The 23,871-nt window shown below is 44.9% G+C and overlaps 1 protein-coding gene across 1 annotated transcript in view; it reads right to left on the reverse strand.

The window, feature by feature from the left end:
- Positions 1-23,871, reverse strand: part of LOC124717347 (mucin-2-like) — an 82,669-nt gene that overhangs the window by 13,513 nt on the left and 45,285 nt on the right. Inside the window, exon 2 of the mRNA XM_047244176.1 lies at positions 12,435-12,943. Within this exon, the coding sequence (XP_047100132.1) occupies positions 12,435-12,926 (492 nt within the window). The 5' untranslated portion in view covers positions 12,927-12,943. The remainder of the gene's footprint in view (positions 1-12,434; positions 12,944-23,871) is intronic.

A 23,871-nucleotide genomic window follows, 5' to 3' on the forward strand; every position in this document is an offset into this window, starting at 1 on the left:
TCCACACTGTGTTGGTTTTATCTGATTAAGAAAAAAACGATGACCGTTTGTTTTATTTTCTGTTTTGAGCCCGTCGCAATTTTCGATGAGCTGTATTCTCGACTGCAGGAATACCTATTACTGGAAGGTTCCTAAATGAGAAATTGTGGCCGTGCGGTTAGTGGCGCCGGAGGTTCGAGTCCTCCCTCGGGCATGGGTGTGTGTGTTGTTCTTAGCATAAGTTTAAGTTAGTTTAAGTAGTACGTAAGTCTAGGGACCGATTACCTCAGCGGTTTGGGCCCTTAGGAACTCACACACATTTGAAGATTTGAGAAATTGTGCTTAGCCTTTTGAAATCCAGGCGATTACAATGAAGTGAGTAATGATATTGTCAAAACTTTAGCAATATTGTAAAATAGAACACTTACAAAGAAAAATCGGACGCTTTCCTGTAAAAAAAGCATTGCAAGACGCTGCAGAAGCATTGCATATGGAGTCGATGGCACAGGAATTTTTTTCCCCCTACTAGAAATCATGTTGCGTTTACGGGGACGTAATCTCATGACATGTGTTTGACGACCTGGCATGTATTTTGGTTTTTGACAGACTGCATCAAAGTCACTACTTGCTTTTGGGCACAGATATCATCTTGTCGAAAGTTTTTGTACAGAACTCGCTGACAAACCCCGCATTGTTTGGGTATTCAAAAAATGGTTCAAATGGCTCTGAGCACTATGGGACTTAACGTCTGAGGTCATCAGTCCCCTAGAACTTAGAACTGGTTAAACCTAACTAACCTAAGGACATCACACACACCTCCATGCCCAAGGCAGGATTCGAACCTGCGACCGTAGCGGTCACGCGGTTCCAGACTGAAGCGCCTAGAACCGCACGTTGGGTATTCATTTTGCCAATTTTCTGTTAGCAACGAAAACAGAAAATGAACTGTTGAAATGGTTCAAATGGCTCTGAGCACTAAGGGACTTAACTTCTCAGGTCATCAGTCCCCTAGAACTTAGAACTACTTAAACCTGAGTAAGCTAACGACATCACACACATCCATGCCCGAGGCAGGATTCGAGCCTGCGACCGTAGCGGTCGCGCGGTTCCAGACTGTAGCGACTAGAATCGCCCGGCCACTCCGGCCGGCAAAATGAGCTGTATAGCGTAATACTGAAAAAATTCATTTCCATGGTTGGTGAAAACACTTTGAAATTATTAAGAACATTCGGTCTGAGATGATTTCGTGACCATTTCGGCTGGACCCTAGACGACTGGAGAACCGTGACCTGGTCGGATGAGTCCCGATTTCAGTTGGTAAGAGCTGACGGTAGGGTTCGACTGTGGCGCAGTGGTCACGAAGCCACGGACCCAGGTCGTCAACAAGTCACTGTACAAGCTGTGGCGGTTCCGTGATGGTGTGGGCCGTGTTTACATGGAATGGACTGCGTTCTTTTGTCGAACTGAACTGATCATTGACCAGAAATGGTTACATTGGCCTACTGCGAGGCTGTCTGCAGCGATTCATGGACTTCATGTTTGGAAACAACGATGGAATTCTTCTGGATGACAATGCGCATTCTCAACGGGCCACAATTATGCACGATTGTTTTGAAGAACATTGCGAGCGATTGGAGCGAATGATTGGCTACCCAGACATGAATCCCACCGAAAATTTATGTGACATAATCGCATCGAACATTTATGCGGCATAATCGAGAGGCGAGTTGATGCACAATATCCTGCACCGCCAACACTGTCGCATTTATGGGACAGGTTTAGAGGCAGTACGGCTCAATATTTCCGCAGCGGACTTCCCAACGACTTGCCGAGGCCATGCCACGCCAAGTTACTGCCCTATGTCGGGCAAAAGCACGACCGACACGACACTAGGAGGTGTCGCATTACTTTTGTACCTCCATGTATACTGAACTGCTGAAGTGTTTAACTTAGGTCTACTTTGCCAAGGACTTGTATATGGATTTCGACAAGGACGCTCTATACCAATGTTGAGTATTATACAAGACTTCTCCCACCAATTGTATCTCTCATTCTTTTGATTTCTGCCTCAGAACCCACGCACCATCCCGACGGGACATTGAACTTTTGGCGAGGAGACTTACTTAGTCACTCCACGATTTAGGTAACTTCGAAGCGTTTCTTTAAGCTGCCCAACCGAGGACGCACTCAACAGCGCCGCGCGGTCTAAGGTCGTCTTGTCAGAGATCGCGCGATCCCCCCCCCCCTCCACCCCTCCCCCCCCCCCCCCCCCCCGCCGTCGGTCGGAGGTTCGAGTCCTCCCTCGGACATGGTTTTTTTTTTTTCCTTATTGATTCTCAATTCCCCCCGAAGGGGACGGGCTGGCAGCAGCTTACTACGCTGCTCTACGGCCTACAGACTTTTTTTTAAAAAAAGGAAGAAGAAAGAAACAAGAAAAAACAGGCGATAAAATGGTGATTTAAAGTGGAAAATGGCGTAAAAATGTGGGAAGTTAAAACAGAAAGCAAAAGGGGACGGCAATGTTGATAAAATACACAGGAATCAGACAAGTAACATAGTAGACACACAATTAAAAAACATGGCGACAGTCTGGTTTCTGTTCGCAAGTGATAAAAAGCACACTCAGCGACAGTATGATGGCTGTTCGCTACACTTCCCAAAAGACACAACACGGAGCACGCACTGGAAAAACACACTGTAAAACACTGCACGAAAAAGACGGCACAAAGATGGCACTCCCGACCCAAGGCAGATGGGGGGGGGGGGGGGGGGACCTGGAGTAGGGGGAAAAACAAGGAGGGAGGAGAGGAAAAAACGAAAAGGGAGGGGGGGAATCGGACATGGGTGTGTGTTGTCCTTAGCATAAGTTAGGTTAAGTAGTGTGTAAGCTCAGGGACCGATGACCTCAGCAGTTTGGTCCTATAAGACCTTACCGTAAATTTCCAAAATTACCTCGACAGCCTTCTCCTTCAACAGTGTGACCTTGTATTTTCGGCGGTTGTACAGAGATGTTTTCCGAGCACTTTGGTGCAGGAGACGCGTGGCTTGCTAAAGAGTAATTGCACTTCGTTTGTTTTCCTACATTATCTTTGTATCTGTGCCGCATCGGAAATATCTGTACAGCGGTGCAGATGTCGACAGTGTGCTCTCGGTGTTTTGCCCCGGAACAAACTTGTTCCGTTCGGTCGCGTTACTTGATGTCAAAAAAATGGTTCAAATGGCTCTGAGCACTATGAGACTTAACAGCTATGGTCATCAGTCCCCTAGATCTTAGAACTATTGAAACCTAACTAACCTAAGGACAGCACACAACACCCAGCCATCACGAGGCAGAGAAAATCCCTGACCCCGCCGGGAATCGAACCCGGGAACCCGGGCGTGGGGAGCGAGAACGCTACCGCATGACCACGAGATGCGGGCTACTTGATGTCGCCGACGGCAATGCCCACCTCGTATCCTTTCACCCCCTAGGGAGTACTGCTGTCCACAGCTCGTGGTCTCGCGGTGGCGTTCTCGCTGCCCGAGCACGGGGTCCCGGGTTCGATTCCCGGCGGGGTCAGGGATTTTCTCTGCCTCGTGATGACTGGGTGTCGTGTGGTGTCCTTAGGTTAGTTAGGTTTAAGTAGTTCTAAGTTCTAGGGGACTGATGACCATAGATGGTTAGTCCCATAGTGCTCAGAGCCATTTTTGGAGTACTGCTCGGTTCTGTTTTTCCGGCAGTTTTAGTCGTACGTTAACAACAGTACGCAGCCTTGTGGACAGCTTTACTGTCGCGGAGCTGCCCGGCCTGCGTGGTTTCACCGAACGCAGTGGCAGGCTGAAATACAAAGCTATTCTCCCCCGCAGCGGCAACAGCCACGTCACAGCACTGCGGCATCTGCCCGGGCGCTCCCTTCCTTACTCTGAGCTGTGTGTGCTGTACGTTCCGGCGAGTGCATATTACAGGATTTTCAGCGGCTCAGAACGTATTTTCATAGAAAGAAAGGTAACTGTTGCAAGAAACCGAATAAAGCGATCATTACATTGTTACTCTGCAACCAGCCAGCGGAGACCACGAGTGCCTGGCAACAATATCCGTGAACAACCTCCGAAAATTTGTCGCTCAAGTTCTTTCACCCTGCATTTCACCTCCAACGTAACAAAATTCGTTCACCTCTTTGTTAGTTTATTGCACAAGTTTTAAGTGCAGCCTTCCGGCGTAATCGGCTAGTACACCCCTTAGCGTTTCTTGTCCGTTGATGCGCCTGTTATGGATCTCAGCTAGCGCATGTCCTGCTTTATTGTCGACCGACTCAATTTACATTCTGTCTCGGCCATCAGCGTTATGCCGTCTGCACTGTACTCTAATACACTGAAGAGCCAATGAGCACCTGCCTCATATCGTGTAGGGCACCCGCGAGCACGCACAAGTGCCACATCACGACGTGGCATCGACTCTACTAATGTCTCAAGTAGTGCTCGAGGGAACTGACACCATGATTCCCGCCGGGCTGTCCATAAATCCGTAAGAGTACGACTGGGTGGAGATCTCTTCTGAACAGCACGTTGCAAGGCATCCCAGATATGCTCAATAATGTTCAAGTCTGGCGAGTTCGGTCACCAGCGGAAGTGTTTAAACTCAGAAGAGCGTTCCTGGAGCCACTCTGTAGCAATTCTGGACGTGTGGGGTGTCGCATTGTCCTGCTGGAATTGCGCAAGTCCGTCGGAATGCACAATAGACACGAATGGACACAGGTGATCAGACAGGATGCTTACGTTCGTGTCACCTGTCAGAGTCGTATCTAGACGTATCAGGGGTCCCACATCACTCCAACTGCAGACACCTCACACCATTACAGAGCCTCCACCAGTATGCAGGGTCCACGGATTCATGAGATTGTCTCCGTACCCGTACACGTCCATCCGCTCGACACAATTTGAAACGAGGCTCGTCCGACCAGGCAACATGTTTCGAGTCATCAACAGTCCAGTGTCGGTGTTAACGGGCCCACGCGAGGCATGTAGCTTAGCGTCGGGCAGTTGTTAAGAGTACACGAGCGAGCCTTCGACTCCGAAAGCCCATATCGATAACATTTCGTTGAATGATTGCACGCTGACGCTTGTTGATGGCCCGGCACTAAAATATGCAGCAATTTGAGGAAGGGTTGCGCTTCTGTCATGTTGAGCGATTCTCTTCTATCGTTGTTGGTCCCTTTCTTGAACGATCTTTTTCCGGCCGTAGCTATGTTGCAGATTTCATGTTTTACCCGGTTCCTGGTATTCACGGTACACTTGTGAAATGGTCGTATTGGAAAATCCTCACTTCATAGCTACCTCGGAGATGCTGCGTCCCATCACTCGTGCGCCGACTATAACACCGCGTTCAAAGTCACTTAAATCTTGGTAACCCGCCATTGCCGCAGCAGTAACCGACCAAACAACTGCGCGAGGCAGTTGTCTTATGTAGGCGTTGCCCGACCGCAGCGCCGTATTCTGCCTGTTTACATATCTCTGTATTTGGATACGCATGCCTACACCAGTTTCTTTGGCGCTTCACTGTATCTGCACTGCGTCCGAGAAATCCCCGTACCACTTGGTCAAAATAGTTTATTGTATACTCAAGTAGTTACATTTAAAAAAAAATGTATTTAGTGTATCTGCGTGTACACTATCATGTCTTACACAGAACTGTGTGCGTCTCTGTGTCCTCCTTTTTGTGCTGGGGAACATCTCAGGAGTTATGCCCCCAAAGGATTCCTTCACATTTTTGCGCAGTGTTCATTACTCTTATACCATTGTTGAGCCAAACCGGACTTGGTTGTTAGCCAGTGCGGGTTGTGTGGCGAGGTAAGGTGTGCGCTTTGTGGTGGTCATTTCAGGTGAGGCTGGAGATGCCGAACCACGCCCAGTCCAGTGGCCTGGGGATAGTTCATCGAGAGCCCACCGATCTGAACAGCAAAAGTTGTCCGTCCTATTGTGTCCATGCCTGAGACACACTCCGTTGCCTTCAAGCTGAGATAACAGTCAAGTTAGCAACACGTCCAAAAAGAATAAGCATTGGCCCACCCTTCCAAAAATGCGTTTCGAACAGGTATCGTGACGACATCCCTGGCCTTAGCGTAATATCAGCTGCGGCCTTGCGAAAGCTGTGCGTAAAAACTCACTCACTATCTCTGTCATTGTTTGCCCCGTCGTTCGATGGCCGTACACCCACACAGACGCTCCCCAACAACGTAACTACGTCTGCGCAACTGAAACATTGCAGTACTGAAACAAACCGATACAATTCTCGCTACAATGCTTTTTTTCGTCAGCTTCAAAGCAGGATATCCCACAAAACAACTATTTATTTCCCCAACTGCACAAACTCGAGAAGGGTGGGAACACTTCGCTGCTCTTCGGTTTCTAGGCAGTGTGCTTTATTGCTACACGACCAGCGCCGGCCGTGTTGGCACGATTTGGGTACTTTTTAGAACAGCTGGAGCAGTAGTGAAACTTTTCTGCTCACGAGACAATACTGACACTGCAGGGCTGAACCTCGGGCCGCATAAGTACCGATGTTATTATTAATTCGTAACCTACGTAAATTGGTGTGTTATGTTGTACAAAACAAACTAGCTAGCTGTAACAAAGGAACTAAAAATTGGGACCGGCCCCCGCTTTAAAAGTCGGAACATTTCGGAACATTTGCTACCGACTGTTCTTTGTTTCACATTGCTGTCAACTTCAGCGACCGCAAAGTAGTGACTCTGTAATTACGTGACGAAGTGTTGTTATGTTGAACGTGTGAACTGATAAGTAGATTACAGATAGTGGTTGTACTTATATTTAAATGCAGCATGCAGTATTAGACACGCCCACAAATGCTTGCTAAATGTTTTTCATGTTATTTTTCTCGTAGTCGTCATGTTGTATTACAACAGCCTTAATTTAATTTGACATTCCTTGCAAGAAATATGTTCCGGATTTTAAGATGACTGTCTCTGTAACGTGTATTCACGAATCCTTATTACTACCGTGTCAACACTGATACGACTAGCCATGCCCGTGAGTTGCCTGTACTGGAAGACAAACAAGGAAACATTACCCCATCTCATACCCTCCTACATGGCAAGTAGTCGCACTGGCTTACCCCTCTGTCTCTGAGGTAAGAGGTTAGTTTTACTTAGCTCGCGGCGAAATTCATCAACGTCAGTTAAAAGTAAGCCCGTCTTAAAATATTACCATCTCTGTATTTTTGTTTACTACTGAGCGGGGCAACTACGCTCTTAAGATCTCTTGACTTTTTTGAATTCGGTTGTTAGTTTCTAGAAGCATATTATTCTACAAGGTGCGTCTGAGAAGTTCTGTGAATTATCTCACAAAACGAACGAAAGAAGAATTACAAATAAAATACATTTACTGGTCTTCAAAATAATCACTGTTAGCCAAAACACACTTTTGACATCGGTTTTACATCTACATCTATACTCTGAAAACCACAGTGAGGTGCATGGCAGAGGATACATCCCCTTGTACCAGTTATTAGGGTTTCTTCCTGTTCCATTCACATAAACAGCACGGGAAGAATGACTGTCTGAATGGCTCTGTCCGTGCAGTAATTATTCCAATCTTATCCTCACAGTCCCTATGTGAGCGATACGTAGGGGGTTGTAGTATATCCTAGAGTAATCACTTAAAGCCGGTGCTTGAAACTTTCTCGGGATAGTTAAATTCTGTCTTGAAGAGTTTGAGTTCCCCCGGTATCTCTGTGCCACTCTCCCACACATCAAACAACCCTGTGACCATTCGCGCTGCCCTTCTCTGTATACGTGCCATATCCCCCATTAGTCCTCTCTGGTGCCGGTCCCAAACACTTCAGCAATATTGCAGAACCGGTGACACGGGTGATTTGTAAGCAATTTCCTTTGTAGACTGATCGCAGTTCCCCAGTATTCTACCAATAAACCGAAGTCTGCCACTTTCCTTACCCACAACTAAACCACTGTGATTATTCCATTTCATATCCCTACAAAGTGTTACCTCCAGGTATTCCCACGCCTTGGCCGATTCCGACAGTGACTCATAGCTATTATGGGATACTACGTTTTTTCGTTTTGTGAAGTGCAAAATTTTACATTTCTGAACATTTAGAGTAAGTCGCCAATCTCTGCACCATGTTGAAATCTTATCAGAATCTGACTGAATATTTATGAAGCTTTTCTCAGATAGCACTCCGTTACACATAACTACATCATATGCAAAAGACATGATTTTACTATCAGTATTATCTGTAAGGCCATTCGTATGCAACGTGAACAGCTAGGGTCGCAATATACTTCCCTGGAACATACCCGCCGTGTATCCTCGGTAAGAGAAAGCCCTCAGCCCAGACACAAATTTCACTTGATACCTCATATGATCGTACTTTTGACAGTATGCGTAAGTGTGGCGCTGAATCAAATGATTTTCGGGAATCAAGAAATACAGCGTCTACCTGACTGCCTCGATCCAAAGCCTTCAGTGTCTCATGTGAGAAAAGTGTGAGGTGGGTTTCACAATATCGGTGTTTTCGAAATCCATGTTGGCTGGCACTGAGCAGGTCATTCTGTTCAAGATACCTCATTTGTTTGAGCTCAGAATATGTTCTAAGATTCTACAACAAACCGACGTGGAGGATACTGGACGGAAGTTTTGTGTATCACTTCTACTACCCTTCTTGTAGACGGGTCTGATCTGTGCCTTTTCCGAAGAACTGGGCACGATGTCTGCAAACGCTTCTCGTGAAATCGTCCGTAGCAACATGATCACGCACTGCCGGTCATTTTTTTGCCCCGCCTTAAATTAGCTATGGAAACGCTTAAGCTTCACAGACGTTGCACGTGACCGCGGTACTGCGAATGGTTTCATGAGAAGCGTTTTTTTCCTTTCTCTTTTTTTTTCTTATATACAGTTGGCTTTCGGGACGTGCCCATGCAGCCACATCAACTCTGGATAAGACGATACGACACTGTGTTGCAACAGTTCAGAATAACCAATAGAGTCAAGCCATACCCCAGTACAGAGCTACATGGGCTTAGACTTGTCACGTGACCCCATGAGGCGATTATCGTTCAGTAATGACGATCCGAGGAAAAGGGCAACACAACACCCAGTGCCCGAGTGGAGAAAAATCTCCGACTGGACAGGGAATCGGAATAGGACCCCTTCAATTTTTTTTCATGAAATTTCTTTGATCCATGTATTTGTACCTCCCGTGCTGCCGACTTCCACGTACACCAAGCGGCTACAGCATCGTAAGAGATTCTTCTATAGTGTCTGCTTTCACACTGCGTCAATTAGCTGTTAAGTGGCCTAATCGAGAGCATTTGTGGAGGTTCCCTGATCACGATATGCAGCATGTTGCCAAATGTTTTCCGATGATTGTCATCCTGCACAATGCGAAAATATTCCCCATCAGTGTAGGTTTTATGAAAGATTTTTTTTCTCTCAGTGACTAATAGCCGAAATTTAGGCGACAAGCTCCACAATAAAACTGGAATAGTGCTATGATAAAAAAAAAACTGCAGACAAAGGAATTTAGCTTGTACGTGTAGGTATGTGGCGACTCGAAACTCGTCCCTAATAACATAACTGTTATCATTTTAATATTGGGCCAGGAAGAAGCGTAACAAACAGCGACTGAAGCATTACATTTACAGTCCCTGCTGTCTGTCGTACAAAAAGCGCTAGGATTATTTTTTTCTTCAGCGGCGTCCCCAGTTTTGCTACGTTGTGCATCTGCTTTATCATCCACGCGGGACTCGTAGACAACGTACGAGGCCTATTTGTTTATTAAGAGGCCTGACGTAATGCACCCCACGTGACGTCACTGTCGTCCCTGACCGCCTTCGTGACAATTCTCGGCCGCACTCTGCAGGGCCAATGAAGATGATGCTGCAGCGTTTTCGACGGGAAGTGCTTCATCACCCTCAATCCAGCCCATAACTGGCTCCGTCTGACTTTCAACTCTGCTCACATGAACCGCTGCCTACGAAGACAATATTTTGGCACAGACGGCGAGATGCAGACCAGTTTAGAGAACTGGCGGAAAGCACAGGTTGCTGCCTTCTTTGGCGAGTGTATTGGAAAGTTGGTACAACGCCACAACACATGTCTTACTTTGGAGCGGTGACTATGTGGAAAAGTAGCTGGAAAGTGTAGCTAACTGCTGCAAATAAAACATTTTTTACTTTCACTGTGATTTCAATTTCGCCTCCGATCGGACCTTAATAAACGAATAGCACTCGTAATTGTTAAGTGTGGAAGCATGTCATTGTTAAGACGATTCCCCAAAAAATATTACACTTGCAAAATTCGTTTCATCATCTCTTATTCATCATGTTTGGTTCTTACTCACCTTTACGTTTTACGATTTTTACTAAATCTAGTACGGATTCTGAAACAGCATTAACAAAAGTAGCAGAGTATATTGCAAAACTTTAATTATGATGAAGAAAACGGAAGTACACTTGCTTCGCCTGGCTTATCCCTTGAACTGAAATTTAAAAAAAAGAAAATCTACATGTGGTGTAAAGGCTGGTTAACGGTACGGAAATTTAGTTGCCACTTTAACTTACTCGCCTACTGCTGACAAATTTGTATTCCACGTTAACAACTAACTCGTTACATATCCATCGAGATTTGCCTCTCAGTTCTGTCCTACGGAAGTAGACGTGTAAAATAAAAAATAATAATTTTTCTCTTTTTCAGAAAAGCTATTCTTGCCATTATTATTTTACATTTTGCATAATCTTTGCCTCTACCACTGTCAGTTATTTTGCTACAGGGTCTCATTTCTAAATATAACTCTCCGAACATCGCCTGATTTGATTAGGCAACACTCCATTAGCCTTGTTTTCATGTTGTTTATATTCATCTTATAACCCCTTTTCAATACGCTACACATTCCAGTAAACTGCTCTTCCAAGTCCTTTGTCATCTCTAACAGACTGACAAAACCATTGACAAACCTCAAAAATTTCACTTCTTCTCCTTGATCTCTGATGGTCTTTTCAAGTCTCTGTTTGGTTTCGATTACTCCTTGCTTAATGTACAGACTGAATAATGCAGGGACTAGGATCCAAACCATTCTCACGTCCTTCTCAACTACTGCCTCATATTGTCTGAGTCTTTATAACTTCAGTTTGATTCCAGCACAAGTTGTCGATAACCTCCCTTTCCAGGTATTTCATCGCTGACAACTTCAGAAACTCAGAGAGTGTAGTCAAGTAAACTTTGTCAAAAGTTTTTTCTGCATGTACAGATCCCATAAGCACAGGTTTATCGTTTTTTAGTTTATATCTTTCGATAAGTTATAGGATCAGCAAGGCAATGCATTGTGTGTTCCAGTAAATCTTTAGAACCCAAACTGATCCCACCCCACAACAGTTTCTTCAAGCTCATCGATTTTTCATTTTATAATATTCCTGTCAGTATTTCGCTAACATGACTTAATTAAACTGATGGTTTGATAATACTCACATTTGTTAGCAGCTGCCGTTTTTAGTATTGGGTTTATTGCAAATCATAACAATTACGAGGAAAGGAAACAAAAGAAAAGTTCGGAGTGGGTATTAAAATCCATGGAGAAGAAATAAAAAGTTTGAGGTTCGCAGATGACATTGTAATACTGTCAGAGACAGCAAAGGACTTGGAAGCTCAGTTGAACCGAATGGACAGTGTCTTGAAAGGAGGGTACAAGGAGAACATCAACAAAAGCAAAACGACGATAATGGAATGTAGTCGAATTAAGTCGCGTGATGCTGAGGGAATTAGATTAGGAAATGAGACACTTAAAGCAGTATAGGAGTTTTGCTATTTGGGGAGCAAAATAACTGATGATGGTCGAAGTAGAGAGGGTATAAAATGTAGAGTGGCAATGGCAAGGAAAGCGTTTCTGAAGAAGAGAAATTTGTTAACATCGAGTATAGATTTAAGTGTCAGGAAGTTTTTTCTGAAAGCATTTGTATGGAGTGTATCCATGTATGGAAGTGAAACATGGACGATAAATAGTTAAGACAAGAAGAGAATAGAAGCTTTTGAGACGTGGTGCTACAGAAGAATGTTGAAGATTAGATGGGTAGATCACATAACTAATGAGGAGTTATTGAATAGAATTGGGGAGAAGAGGAGCTTGTGGCACAACTTGACTAGGACATGTTCGGAGACATCGAGGGATCACAAATTTAGTATTGGAGGGCAGTGTGGAGGGTAAAAATCGTAGAGGGAGACCAAGAGATGAATACACTATCAGAAGGATGTAGGCTGCAGTAGGTACTGGGAGATGAAGAAGCTTGCACAGGATAGAGTAGCATGGACAGCTCCATCAAACCAGTCTCAGGACTGAAGACCACAACAACAACAACAACAATTACGAGCTGGATTAGTGAATAGAAGATTGAGCCCGTAATCACACTCCACTGAGTATGCAATGTCTTATTGCAATGTCTGCTCACCTGCGACGAGATATCCGCATCGCCTTCAGGCTGGTCGGACACTGCTACAGCAACAGGAGCAGTTGCCTCTCCAGAAATGCTGGTTGGTGGCGGCAAGGTCGTCTTCAACTTGTTGAGTTCGAATGCAACGAGCTGATCTTCGTCTAGCAGGGGCTTGTACACCATTGGTGGTTCTGTGTTCCCCAGCTGCTGGGCCAACCCAGGAGAGGTCTGCAGCAGTGCACTGGTGGTGGGTGCCTGCTCCAGTGTGAACCTGGAGTGCTCCATTCCTCCAACTCCTGGACTGCTGGCCCAAACATTTTGTAGGTGGGAGCTTCCGGGCCTGGTCTTCCAAAGTGGATGATTCGCGTGTGGGTCCTCACCTGAAGGATCTGCGCCAACCGCACTGTCAAAGTATATACGGTCGTCCCTGTTGCCAATCGTTCCCCCTCTGCCGGGACTGGTCAGCACCCCGACGAGGAGAAGCAAGCAAGTTTGCACTCGGGGACGCATTGCAGCAGCGGGCACTCCTGGAAACCAAACACATCGTAATGAGAGGGCATTGAATGGTCCAGATGTCAGCAGCCCATTCGAACTCTCGGACTGATTCTAGGTACACAGTAACGATTGTCAAAGTTTTCACACAGAAAGAATAGATCGAATTAATGTAAAATCCTTGGAGATATGGAAAGGAGCAAGAGTTCAGATAGCATCGATCATGCGAAAGTCACCTCACATGCTTCTCACGTGATGTCTTCCATGCCATGGGGGGAGGATTGGAGGGGGGGGGGGGATTTCTGGAGGTAATGAACTTCTTCCAAAACAACTGTAGAAGCATTTATATTTTTGCATACACTCTAAACTACGAAGGAATTATGCGAATTGAACGGAAATCTATGGACTTGAAGCACAAGTCTACAAACAAATGATTACAGTTTCATAAAAAAATGGGATTTTATCCAAGAGAGAGAACCTCACAAACAGTGCAAGTCAATAACACGTTGGTCAACCTCCGGCCTTTATGCAAGCAGTGATTCGGCTTGCCATTGATTGACAGAGTTGTCGGGTGTCCTCCTGAACGATATTGTACCAAATTCTGCCCAACTGGTGCGTTAGACTGTCAAAATCTCGAGATGATTTCAGTGTTCTGCCGATAACGCTCAGAACGTTCTCATTTCGGGAGAGATCAGGCGACCTTGTTGGCCAAGGTAGGGTTTGGCAAGCACGAAGACAAGCACTAGAAACTGTCGCTGTGTGTGCGCGGGCATTATCTTGCTGAACCCAGAATGGCTGTCCATGAAGGGCGACAAAACTAGGCGTAGAATATCGTCGACGTAACACTGCGCTGGAATGGTGCTCCGGATGATAACTAAAGAGTTCCTGCTCTGAGATGAAAAGGCGCTGCAGACCGTCAGCGCTGGTTGTCGGGCGACAGTCAGTCTGGTATCCCACCACTGTATGGCGCGTCTTCTGGCTGGACCCTCACTGAATGGAGTAGAATTGAATCCGGTGATGAGTGCTACAGCGAATTCATCCATGATGTCCAGTGAAGACGTGTCTGAAGATGCTCTGCTGGGATACCAGCCTAACTGTCACCCGCCATACGGCCCGACAAGAAGCACTGATGGGCTGTGGTACCAGGAGCCCTTTGGTTGTCATCCGTGGCACTACTAGAGCACAGTGGTACGTCGACGACATTCTACGCCCTGTTACGTTGCTCTTCATGGCAAGCCACCCCAGGTTTACATTTCAGCAAGATAATGCCAAACCCTACCTTGGCCAAAAAGGTTACTGGATCTCTCCCCAGGTGAGAAAGTTTGAAGTATTTTGAGCAAGGCCCTCCAACCAGGTTGACATTTTGACGATCTTAACACACCAATTGGACAGAATTTGGCATGATATCCTTCGGGAGACATCCAACAACTCTTATCAATCAATGCCAAACCAAATAACTTGTTGCGTAAGGGCCTAAGGTGGACCAACGCGTTATTGACTTGCTCAGTTTGTGAAACTCGTTCTCTTGAATAAGTCACTTGTTTGTCCGTACATGTACATCACATCTACCGATTTCAATCCCAGTCAGATAATTCCTGCGTGCTACGTCGTTTTTTGTCTTCGAAGGTATATCAGTTTCCAGATTTCACAACTGACTTCCGGAGAATGAAGTAGCATGATAACTAAGCATTTCGAAAACTGCGCTGAATTCTAAATCTTAGAAGTCGTATTTGACACGATACACTGCACAGCTGCTTGCTCTCGTGAATGGGGTTGTGCCCCTACGGGTAGTATTCTACCCAGGTAGAGGCGAACACGTTGCATTCACGGGCCGATTGCCCCTGCTATCAGCAACAAACTCGACACGGGTTGGAAGTCTGCACGTACAGCCAGGAAACCACAAAAAGTTGAGTAAAGCAGTGCAGAAGTGGAAACGCCGTCCAATAAGAAAAGCGATATGAGACAACGGCTGACTTGCTGAACGTAGGCACAAACTACTGGGAGAAACAACATTCCCCTCATTAGCAGGCTCATACAGCTGTGGTCTGCAGACGCGTGTTCACCGTTGCAGTGATAAGTGAAATGATGATAATTATGAGTAAAGACTTCCATTTTATATTGTGTAAGTTATGACAGTCTCAAAGCCTTCAAGGTTGTAATAACAAAAAAATTAACTGCATAACGAATGTACTGCTCAATTTTTCGTACGTACGCTTTTCCAAGGTTGTTGGTCTATGCACGAGAGTGCACGGTTCTAACATGTTCCAAATAGTTGCTTGCGAAAATACGATTTTTCAGTGGGTTATCTCTCGCGTTTTATTCATCACGAAGATAAGATGTCAAGTGTTTTGGATAGTCCTTGACCTAGCGACCATTCGTATGCTTATCCGAAGAACGGGCATACTGCGACTATTATACAGTACACAGCCAAGGTAAACTGAACGAATTGGTTGCTTCTTTTGCATTAGTTGTGGTCTAATGTGGGCCTCGGGTGGCCTATGAAAGCACGACTTGTTCATGGGCGGTTCCTGAGAGAATCCCGAAAAGTACCAATTGCGGAGATGACCACTTCTATAATTTATGTTCACGACAGACCTTCGAAATTTTTACCATATGTTCTGAAGATGATCTCGAGGACCTTCGAAACTTTTTTCGCTATCATTATCTGCTACCGAGATCCGGTGGTTCAAATTTACAGTACTTACGCAGGTTAAACATGCGCTTTATATCCAGAATGAAGCGTAAATCTAGGTTTGACTGAGTTAGTGAGCACATGACAACATTTCTGGGGTAATTGCAAGGGTTCTGAAGTCACCAAACGATCGCCATTTTTTCACCAATAGAACTTTATGAGGCGCCGTCTCTGTTTAATGGGCACTTCACGCATATACCGGCTGTCTTGACGCCGATATTATTCGATAGTGCCACCTGGTGGCTTAACTATCTTTCAAAAAATTATTTTGTCATACGAAATTCTTTGTTCTTGCTGCATTCTTTGGCGAACGTAAAGTAGTGTAAAATGAACTTTCGGTGAACGGGATACGTTTTTGTTTTAACCTTATGTTATGAGTAATTATTTGTTGCTTATATGTGTCAAAGTATGTAAGTATGTCAATGTGTCGAAATACACACATTAAAAAGAGTTTTGAATCAGCCCGGTTCCCAGAACTCCTGAACATAGACGTTGACTGTGGACATTGTATCACAGACACAGTCCCTATGACTGTTCAGAGAAGTCACCAAACCCGCCCAGAGATGTAAACAACCATGCATGAGCAGCGCCTATAAGACGGACGGAGTCCGACAGCCCATCAGTTCCAGTCATTCCACAGCTCATATTGTCTGCACTTCAGCCATGCCTAGATGGTCAATACCGCAGTTCGATCGTGTCCGCATTGTTACTTTGTTCCAGGAAGAGTTCTCAACAAGGGAAGGGTCCAAGCATCTCGGAGTGAACCAAAGCGATGTTGTTCGGACATGGAGGAGATACAGAGACCCGGAACTGTCGATGACATGCCTCGCTTAGGCCGCCCAAGGGCTACTACTGCAGTGGATGACCGCTACCTACGAATTATGGCTCGGAGGAACCCTGACGCCACCATGTTGAATAATGCTTTTCGTGCAGCCACAGGAAATCGTGTTACGACTCATATCATGCGCAATAGACTGCATGATGCGCAGCTTCACTGCAGACGTCCATGGCGAGGTCCATCTTTGCAACCACGACACCATGCAGCATGGTACAGATGGGTCCAGCAACATGCCGAATTGACCACTCAGGATTGGCATCACCTTCTCTTCTCTGATGAGTGTCGCATATGCCTTCAACCGGACCATCGTTGGAGACGTGTTTGGTGGCAACCCGGTCAGACTGAACGCCTGAGACACATTGTCTAGCGAGTGCAGCAAGGTGGAGGTTCCCTGATGTTTTGGAGTGGCATTATGTGGGACTGACGTACGGCGCTGGTGGTCATGGAAGGCACTGTAACGGCTGTACGATACGTGAATGTCATCCTCCAACCAACAGTGCAACCATATTGGCAGCATATTGGTGAGGCATTCGTCTTCAAGGACGTGCACATCTTGTGAATGACTTCCTTCAGGATAACTACATCGCTCGACTAGAGTGGCGAGCATGTTCTCCTAAAATTGAAAAGGACTGTTTATGGATGACGTGACCCACCAACCACTCTGAGGGATCCACGCCGAATCGCCGTTGAGGAATGGGACAATCTGGACCAACAGTACCTTTATGAACTTGTGGACAGTATGCCACGACGAATACGGCATGCATCAATGCAAGAGTGCCACTGGGTGTTAGGGGTACCGGTGTGAACAGAAATCTGGACCACCACCTCAAGGTCTCGCTGTGTGGTGGTACAACATGCAATGTGTGGTTTTCATGAGCAATGAAAAGGAAAGGAATGATGTTTATGTTGATCTTTATCCCAATTTTCTGTACAGGTTCAGGAATTCTCCGAACCGAGGTGACGCATAACTTTTTTTGCTGTGTGTATGTAAATAAACTACCAATACTTTACTGACCCCTGGAATTCGTCTTATATAAGCAGCACAGCACGCTGTAACAGGGAAAAGAAGAGAAACAGCTGAAGAATGCTGCTATTGTGGCACAAAACAGGCTAATATGCTCCTCTGTAAAAGATTTTGCTAGGAAAAGGGGAACCACTGTCTCAATCTCCATTCCACCGTCTCCGCCGAAAATTGTGGCCAGCAAACTATTCGCATTCTTTTACTGCAGAGCATTCTAAATCTTTTCCCCCTGGAAAATGTAGTGCACTGTAATCATTCCACCAACGTGCGACATCTGCATGCAGTGGGTAAGGTTCAAAAATCGGATGTATGGGTACCGCATGTTATGAGCCAAAATCACAAAAATCAGTGGGATCCCAAATGTGCACCTCTGCTTGCTCGTCATTAACTGGCTCATGAACAACATTGACCATTCGTGTCCTCTATCGTTACTGGTGATAAAAAATGGTGGTTTTATCCTAATGTAAGGAAAAGAAAGGAATGGTTGAGCATAAACGAAGCAGCAACTCCATGCCCAAAGACTTGCTCTCATCCATAAAAGATAATGCTATGCGGCTAGTGCTTCAGCGTACTACGAATAGCTTCCCCGAGGTGTAACTATCACTGCTGACATTTACTGTCAACAGCTGAGACGTCATGCAGATGTAATCGAAGAACAACGACCAGGAAGACTCCGATAACTAAGAGTTGCCAGAATTTGTTCCTAGCAAACTGGGACGTTTCTCTAAAATTAACTAAAAACGGCCACAATTTGTGAATCATAAACAATGATATTTCGGGACACTTTTCTTAAACTAAAAAAGTGAAATATTTGTGCAAATTACTGCTGTATTCAATTGATTTAGTAAAATAAATAAATAAATGAACACTTTATACTGTGATTCATTTAATAAAATCCAAGGGAGGGCATTCAAATGATAAGAACATTTTACAGTACGAGGTGCTATCCAAAATTTTCGGGACTGGTCCTGCCATCTGTCGAAAACCATACCTTTGGACTAATGGTCACCATCACCCTCGAAGTAGTTCCCATCCGCATGTACACACCGGTCACAGCGCTTCTGCCACTGATCAAACGTTTTCTGGAAGTCCTGTTCTTTGAGTGTGTTTATCACTGCTAGCGATTCTTCTTGAATCCTCTCTAGAGTGTCGAACCGAGGGCCTTTCAAATTGAGTTTCAGTTCTGGGAATAGCGCGAAGTCTCAAGGTGGCAAATCTGGCGAGTACGGTGGGTGGGGTACAGGCGCCATGTTGTGTTTTTGCCAAAAAGGTCCGGGTGAGCAAGGATATGTGACAGGACGCGTGGTCGTGATGCAGCAGCCAGTTCCCTTGACGCCAAAGTTCGGGCTGTTGTCACTGCACGTTTTCACGGAACTGTCGAAAAACATCGTATTAGTACGCGGAATTCAGTTTGGTTGGGTGCGACGAATTCTTTGTGCACAATTCCGTTGGTATCAAAGAAAACGATGATCATGCTCTTGCGGCCTTTCAAATGAATAAAATGAGGTGGCCCTCAACTACGTACCCTCTGACTCAGAGTTGAAATATTAAAAGTTTTGGCTGGTTTCGCCGTCTAGGGGCTGGGATACGTAGTTGCCGCATTACAAGCCAAATACTGCTGAGTCTACAGTATACGATAAGAATACACACATGAATCGAATGGTCGAAGGTTCCCATCACTTGGCAATTGCGAATTAATATAGAAATTTATAAATGAAAGATCGCAATTAATTAAAATCTGCAGGCACTATTTTGTTGTTGTTGTTGTTGTTGTTGCAGTCTTCAGTCCTGAGACTGGTTTGATGCAGCTCTCCATGCTACTCTATCCTGTGCAAGCTTCTTCATCTCCCAGTACCTACTGAAAAATACATCCTTCCGAATCTGCTTGGTGTATTCATCTCTTGGACTCCCTCTACGATTTTTACCCTCCACGCTGCCCTCCAATACTAAATTGGTGATCCCTTGATGCCTCAGAACATGTCCTACCAACGATCCCTTCTTCTAGTCAAGTTGTGCCACAAACTTCTCTTCTCCCCAATCCTATTCAACACCTCCTCATTAGTTATGTGATCTACCCATCTAATATTCAGCATTCTTCTGTAGCACCACATTTCGAAAGCTTCTATTCTCTTCTTGTCCAAACTATTTATCGTCCATGTTTCACTTCCATACATGGCTACACTCCATACAAATACTTTCCGAAACGACTTCCTGACACTTAAATCTATATTCGATGTTAACAAATTTCTCTTCTTCAGAAACGCTTTCCCTGCCATTGCCAGTCTACATTTAATATCCTCTCTACTTCGACCATCATCAGTTATTTTGCTCCCCAAATAGCAAAACTCCTTTACTACTTTAAGTGTTTCATTTCCTAATCTAATACCCTCAGCATCATCCTACTTAATTCGACTACATTCCATTATCGTCGTTTTGCTTTTGTTGATGTTCTTCTTATATCCTCCTTTCAAGACACTGTCCATTCCTTTGCTGTCTCTAACAGAATTACAATGTCATCGGCGAACCTCAAAGTTTTTATTACTTCTCCATGGATTTTAATACCTACTTCGAAATTTTCTTTTGTTTCCTTCACTTCTTGCTCAATATACAGATTGAATAACATTGGGGAGAGGCTACAACCCTGTCTCACTCCCTTCCCAACCACTGCTTCCCTTTCATGCCCCTCAACTCTTATAACTGCCATTTGGTTTCTATACAAATTGTAAATAGCCTTTCGCTCCCTATATTTTACCCCTGCCACCCTCAGAATTTGAAAGAGAGTATTCCAGTCAACATTGTCAAAAGCTTTCTCTAAGTCTACAAATGCTAGAAACGTAGGTTTGCCTTTCCTTAATCTATTTTCTACGATAAGTCGTAAGGTCAGTATTGCCTCTCGTGTTCCAACATTTCTACGGAATCCAAACTGATCTTCCCTGAGGTCCGCTTCTACCAGTTTTTCCATTCGTATGTAAACAATTCGCGTTAGTATTTTGCAGCTGTGACTTGTTAAACAGATAGTTCGGTAATTTTCACATCTGTCAACACCTGCTTTCTTTGGGATTGGAATTATTATATTCTTCTTGAAGTCTGAGGGTATTTCGCCTGTCTCATACATCTTGCTCACCATATGGTAGAGTTTTGTCAGGACTGGCTCTCCCAAGGCCGTCAGTAGTTCCAATGGAATGTTGTCTACTCCCGGGGCCTTGTTTCGACTTAGATCTTTCAGTGCTCTGTCAAACTCTTCACGCAGTATCATATCTCCCATTTCATCTTCATCTACATCCTCTTCCATTTCGATAATATTGTCCTCAAGTACATCGCCCTTGTATAGACCCTCTATATACTCCTTCCACCTTTCTGCTTTCCCTTCTTTGCTTAGAACTGGGTTGCCATCTGAGCTCTTAATATTCATACAAGTGGTTCTCTTTTCTCCGAAGAATTTTCCTGTAGGCAGTATCTATCTTACCCCTAGTGAGATAAGCCTCTACATCCTTACATTTGTCCTCTAGCCATCCCTGCTTAGCCCTTTTGCACTTCCTGTCGATCTCATTTTTGAGACGTTTGTATTCCCTTTTGCCTGCTTCATTTATGCATTTTTATATTTTTTCCTTTCATCAATTAAATTCAATATTTCTTCTGTTACCCAAGGATTTCTACTAGCCCTTGTCTTTTTACCTACTTGATCCCCTGCTGCCTTCACTACTTCATCCCTCAAAGCTACTCATTCTTCTTCTACTGTATTTCTTTTCCCCATTCCTGCCATTTGTTCCCTTACATTCTCCCTGAAACTCTGTACAACCTCTGGTTTAGTCAGTTTATCCAGGTCCTATCTCCTTAAATTCCCACATTTTTGCAGTTTCTTCAATTTTAATCTACAGTTCATAACCAATAGATTGTAGAGTCCACATCTGCCCCTGGAAATGGTTTCCAATTTAAAACCTGGTTCCTAAATCTCTGTCTTACCATTATATAATCTATCTGAAATCTGTCAGTATCTCCAGGCTTCTTCCATTTATACAACCTTCTTTTATGATTCTCGAACCAAGTGTTAGCTGTGATTAAGTTGTGCTCTGTGCAAAATTCTACCAGACGGCTTCCTCTTTCATTTTAATGACTTTAAATGATGAGTACGATAGCAGAAGTTCTTTTGAGAATGCCATATATTTCTGCAAAAGACTTATTGGTGATTGTGGTCCAGCAATGAAATAAAATATAAGTTGAATAACAGGGAAACAATAGATTCCTACTGCATGTAATTAGCTATGAACGACAACATAGCTCACGAGATATTCAGTTGTAAACACACACTACATCTTCACTGTAGAAGCCACGAAATCTCACAAGTGCACTAGTCGGCACTCCGAAGTATTTCTATCTGCCGCGACCACACGCAAACCGCTCCACACTCAAGTCTTTCCCTCGACCGTGCGTCCGTCGGACCGTTCTGTCTAGGACTCTCCCCGTGTCCTGTGTGACAGTCCATTGCGCTGCACTGTTTTGAACTCTGTGTCCTCTCTCGAAAACGATGCTCCTCCCCGACCTCCATGCGTCTCTCTTAGTAACGAGCGCTGTGATTGGCTAGAGCGCTCCCTCCATGTCTCCAAGCCAACGTATCCACACAAACGTAATGAAACACATTCGAAATGCTGGATTTACATTTAAATAATTTGAAATTAAATAAATATTCCTACGGCTGGACCATAAACACGCTCTAACACACATTATTAGATACATAAACAACTGAAATTAACATATATCGAAGGAATAGCACAAAAGGTAGGCCAGCAGTCTAATTTCTCTGTGCTGTCTAAAACTAGTAAATATTGAACCAATTTCTTCATGACTAGTATATATCAGATATAAACAAAGACATAGATGAATAAATATATTTAAAAGCATGCTGCTACCGTTTATTTCGTGTAACCGTGGAGTACTTACGGCCTAATGTGATTAGTAGTAATCGGCCACTTTGACCTCCAATAACTCATGTACTATTCAAGCTACATGCCTGTAATTCACACCAATTTAGTTTTTCACTAATAGCTTTCTAAAGACATGGCGATCGACAAAATCGGATTAAGAGTTTAAATTTTGGAAATTCGTTGCTGGGTGTTACTTGTATAATTTACAGTCAGATGCAACTTTAAACTAATAAGATACTGAAAATCTGATAACACCAACAGAAACATCGTGCAAATAATGGTAGTGTACATGTTTCTTTTTGAGGTATCATGATTCATCTGGCTACTACTAATTGTTATACGAACTGTGAAATGTCTGCCATGATGGTTTCACAAAGTCCGACATCTTTGGCACTCCCGGCGTGTCTCCTTCATCCACACAGCGTCACTAAGGAATTCCCAGCCACGTGCTCGGCCTGGATCACGTGCTGGGGCTTCCCGTCTTGTCTGGTTAACGTTTGGCACCACCGGCTTGCCGAGCAGCCCGTGCGGTCGCACCAAGTCCGAACTTAGAATATTTCCAGGGCGGCATAACTCGCCCGTTACCTCACACTCTTCACTTTGCTCTTCGCCTGTCTCGCTTTATTGGCTCTTGGAGAGCCTGGGCTCTTCCACTGGGACGATTGTTGCTTTGTATCTGGATCATAACCGTAAATCCAGCTCTCGTGGCCGGTGATAACCCGTGACAAGAAGGCTGGATCATCAGATGCGCGCATTCGGGAGGACGACGGTTCAATCCCGTCTCCAGCCATCCTGATTTAGGTTTTCTGTGATTGCCCTAAATAGTTTCAGGCACATGCCGGGATGGTTCCTTTGAAAGGGCACGGCCGATTTCCTTCGCAATCCTTCCCTAACCCGAGCTTGCGCTCTGTCTCTAATGACCTCGTTGTCGACGGGACGTTAAACACTAACCACCACCACCATCATCAGATGCGGTCTCATGAACGTCCGTGCACACTTCAACACGCTGTGCCTTCTGTTCAGCAGTCAAGACCCTGGGCACAAATTTTGCGGCGACACGATGCGTGCCCAATTCTTCAGTCAACATTCGTTGACATGTACCTTAACCAATACCCACTTCATCTGCAAGGTCTCGAATGGTTCGAAGTCGATCCGCACGAACCAATTGTTGAAGTTTGGCAACAATGTTTGGCATTGTGCGGCTAACGGGCCTTCTAATGTGAGCATCATCTTCGACGTCTGTACGGCCGGCCCTGAACCGAGCATGACACTCAAACACACGCGTGCGACTCATTCTCAGTCCCCCAAATACTTGTTGGATCGCTGCAAGGGTCTCCGTAACACTTTTCCCGAGATTCGCACATAATTTGATACACACGCGCTGTTCTGTTCGCGGAACCATCGTAAAATCACCACACACCAAACGCAGAGTATTGCGGAAATCACTATAGACACGCAACACCTCCTCCCAGCTGAATGCCACGCCCCAC

The sequence above is a fragment of the Schistocerca piceifrons genome, chromosome 9 (genome assembly GCF_021461385.2).
Source record: "Schistocerca piceifrons isolate TAMUIC-IGC-003096 chromosome 9, iqSchPice1.1, whole genome shotgun sequence".
NCBI classification, from domain to species: domain Eukaryota; kingdom Metazoa; phylum Arthropoda; class Insecta; order Orthoptera; family Acrididae; genus Schistocerca; species Schistocerca piceifrons.